General features: G+C 28.5%; 1 protein-coding gene across 1 annotated transcript in view; it reads right to left on the minus strand.

Moving 5' to 3' along the window:
• The window catches only part of LOC108562827 (serine protease gd-like), a 7,011-nt gene extending 3,677 nt beyond the window's left edge, over window positions 1-3,334 (minus strand). The window contains exon 1 of the mRNA XM_017921295.1: window positions 2,595-3,334. Within this exon, the coding sequence (XP_017776784.1) occupies window positions 2,595-2,822 (228 nt within the window). The 5' untranslated portion in view covers window positions 2,823-3,334. The remainder of the gene's footprint in view (window positions 1-2,594) is intronic.
• Window positions 3,335-3,574: the final 240 nt, after the last annotated feature.

The raw sequence follows: 3,574 nt of genomic DNA on the forward strand, positions 1-3,574 counted from the left end.
TATACAACGTTACTGTAATATCCTTTGTTTTTTACATGAAAACGCAAAAAAATTTACATAAAACGATTCTAAATAAAATACCGCTCACGGTAGGAATACATGAAGTGTCGGTAGGTTTAGTGATAAATCCAATGCAACATTATTTTGAAGTTGTGTATATAATAAGTATATTATGAATAAGATGACCACACGTCTCGTTTTTGTCGGGATAATCCAGATTTTTAACAATTTAACCAAAGTCTCGTTCTTTTGGAAGAAATATAATTTTTACCACTGTATAGCATTAATATTGTTCAATAAATTTCTAAAGTTTTTATAATTGTATATTTTCATATATTTGTATTTAGAAGGTAGAATTATACAGAGTTTTTTTGTTAGCTCAAATTATCAAAATTATATTTTGAAATATTGGATTTAATTAAACACTAAACTTATCAAATGACCGTGTTTAGAATTTCCTGTATACAACGTTACTGTAATATCCTTTGTTTTTTACATGAAAACGCAAAAAAATTTACATAAAACGATTCTAAATAAAATAAAATATTTTGTTCATAATCAAATTGACTAAAATCTCATTTTATATTAAGATACATGGTTTTTTTTTAAGCGGACATTTGACCACACACATATACGCCACCCCTTAAAAATAACACCATGTATATGCATCTACATTTAAATAAATTTTGAATTGACTTGAAAATTGACCACTCACGGTAGAGATTTACAGATAATATATTTATGAATAAACTACATATCTATAAGTAATTTTAGTATTATTGACGATTTCCCTGTCATAAGATTTCTAATGTAAAGAAATTGATTTTGTGATTAGTAATAAAAAGAAACTACAGTTAATTGAATGATCTTTAAGTCGTAATTTGTCCGAATTTTGTTATTTTTTTTTTGTTACGTCTGAAAAAAATTAATAACTGGTCACTTTAATTATGAACAGAACATTTTTAAATCAAACATATTTTGTATTTTTAATGTTTCGTTTTCTATGAAATTATCTAAACCGTTTCGGGTTTTCCAAAAACGTAGATGATAAATAATATTAATTTTCCTAGTTGGCATTGAACAAATGTACAATATACGTAGTTTTTACTTCCTAATTTATTATTTCTGTCATATAATTATCGATTTACAAATGGCATTAAAATAATTGTATCTAAAAATTCGAATTAGATTATTATTAGAATCTCGTATTTCTTCTCATTTTACATTACATATATTCAATTTCCAAAAAATAGATGATTTATAAAACAAAATTTAATAGTAATTAAGGAAATTTAAATGAGTAACTTCGAAAGTTTCTTCACTAATATTTGAATTAAAATATGTTTGGATGAAACAAGATTTACAAATTAATTAATTCATTATGAAATATATCTGTAAGGATTTGGAAATAACATTTACATGAAAATACTCTAACAACTTCTCCGATAATCTACAAATATGTTGGTTGTATTGAGCCAACAGGTATAAATATATAACAATACCTCGCATAGTCCGGCTTCAATTATCTGGATTCATTGTTGTCAATAAAATATAGCAAAAGAATAATAAAATCTAAAAAAAATAATAGAACAGTCAAGTCTCTTTTTGTACGGTTTATTTTGTTACTCGATTAGTCCGATTTCAAATCGTCCGGAACTGATTACTTGGCCTATGAGTCTATGATAAATGTAATAAAGAAAGTTGAGATACAAGAGGTTACTTAATGAAATGGAAAAATGGACTTTGAAAATTGTTGAAAACTTTGTCTTTACAGTCTTTATGTCCTTGATATGTTAAATATACACTGTTTTGCAGATGCAGATAGTAAATTTTAAGTGAATCTAATATTGTTGTTCCACAATTGGAAATACATTTACTTTAATTTGAGATTCAAGAATACACCAGTAATTATTACAGGATTCTCGATTGGCATTTTGGTACTAATTCAAATAAATTAAGTTTAATTTGTATTTTAAGGACATTTTTTTTATAACAATTTATACAATATTAATGAGTTTGTTCACGGTCAAGTTAGAAATAATTGGTTCTAGAAAGTTATCAATAATACATTGAAAACAAGATATTTTATATATTTTTTTTGTTATGATAGACAAATTTCTTAGTTAAATAAATATTCTATTGTTAACTAATAAATACAAAAAAACTCTATTATTTAATTAATTTGCTTCTAATTTTTAAATTAATTAATTCCTTACATTTGGAGACTTTGTTGTAAAATTTCAAAATAATAAAATATTTTAAGTTATAATAAAAAACATAATCTATAAACGTAGTTTATAATTATGTAATACTTATGTCAGTGGAGATTCTAAACTTAGAATGAATTTGGTAAATACAAATTTTGTGATAAAGGGGAATTGGGTAATTTTGTAGTAATGTTATCAAAAATCTATATAATATTAAAAAAAAACGAAGCAAATAGAATATTGAAGTGCGCTTTAAAAAGAAAATAAAGTGGTCATTTAAAGAGCGAGAGATATCATCAATAAGCGGAGCAAAGTTCAATGCAATTAACGTTCACGATAAACAGTACAAAGTTTTGCGTTGAATTGTTAAAATTTGGTGTACCATACCTGAACATTGTTGCCCACCGATAATCCGATATGCAGATGGATGACATTGTCCTCCGGGCAGTCGATCGTGACCAATCCGTGCTTAATTTGATCGTTCTCGGTGACGTACTGAAAGTGATCCGGGCACGGGCTTCGAGCCTGATCGTCCTGTTGAGCCCGCACGTGGAAACCCAAATTACTTGAGGTCTTCAGTAGCACCAGTAACAACAGAGATTTAAATGAAGACATCCTCGGATGTCATAATAGTAGCACTTAATGTTGCATAACGCGGATCTATCGTGGAGATCGCATCAAGAACGCACCAAGTTGTAGTAGTTGGCAGGCCGCGCGATTCAACACTACACTACTAAGGTGTGGGACTGGTGTGCTGAGGTCTGCACTTCTTTCGGCTACCGCGGCCCAACAGGGAATTTATTGGGTTGGGGAAAAAACGGTGTACGCACTTGACAATCATTTACTTTTGTGAATGGTACTCGCTCCCAAACCACAATGATTCAGTCCTCTTTCTCTGGCAATCCGCTCTGGAAGGAGGGAATGTCCTTGCACTTCCTTCAATCACACATATGAATAATAATTGTTATCATTCCAATCAGTACGCACTTGATGTCTTCGTTTAATACATGACTAACGCTTTAGGTATTCAGACTTAGCAATCTTAGATCGATATAATTAAGTATATATAAACAAAATTAATCGAATTTATTGCTTTGAATAATGTAGTAATAATCTGTGAATTTTAAGCTTTATGCAAGTATTCCTATAGATAGTCAAGTTGCAACTGAAAATAATGTGTTTGTACTTGATTTTAATTATGTCTAATAATGTATTATCTATCTTCGATTAATTTAAATCTCAATTTTCTTTTTCATTATGTTTATGTTTGTATTGGTTTAGAAAAGACGGGGATTTCCAGGCATCAAAATAACATCTGTCAGCGTAATTATAAATAAATAATAATATAATCGATCACAGCACAGATT

This window comes from Nicrophorus vespilloides, unplaced genomic scaffold (genome assembly GCF_001412225.1).
Source record: "Nicrophorus vespilloides isolate i.1.1-1 unplaced genomic scaffold, Nicve_v1.0, whole genome shotgun sequence".
In the NCBI taxonomy this organism is placed as follows: domain Eukaryota; kingdom Metazoa; phylum Arthropoda; class Insecta; order Coleoptera; family Silphidae; genus Nicrophorus; species Nicrophorus vespilloides.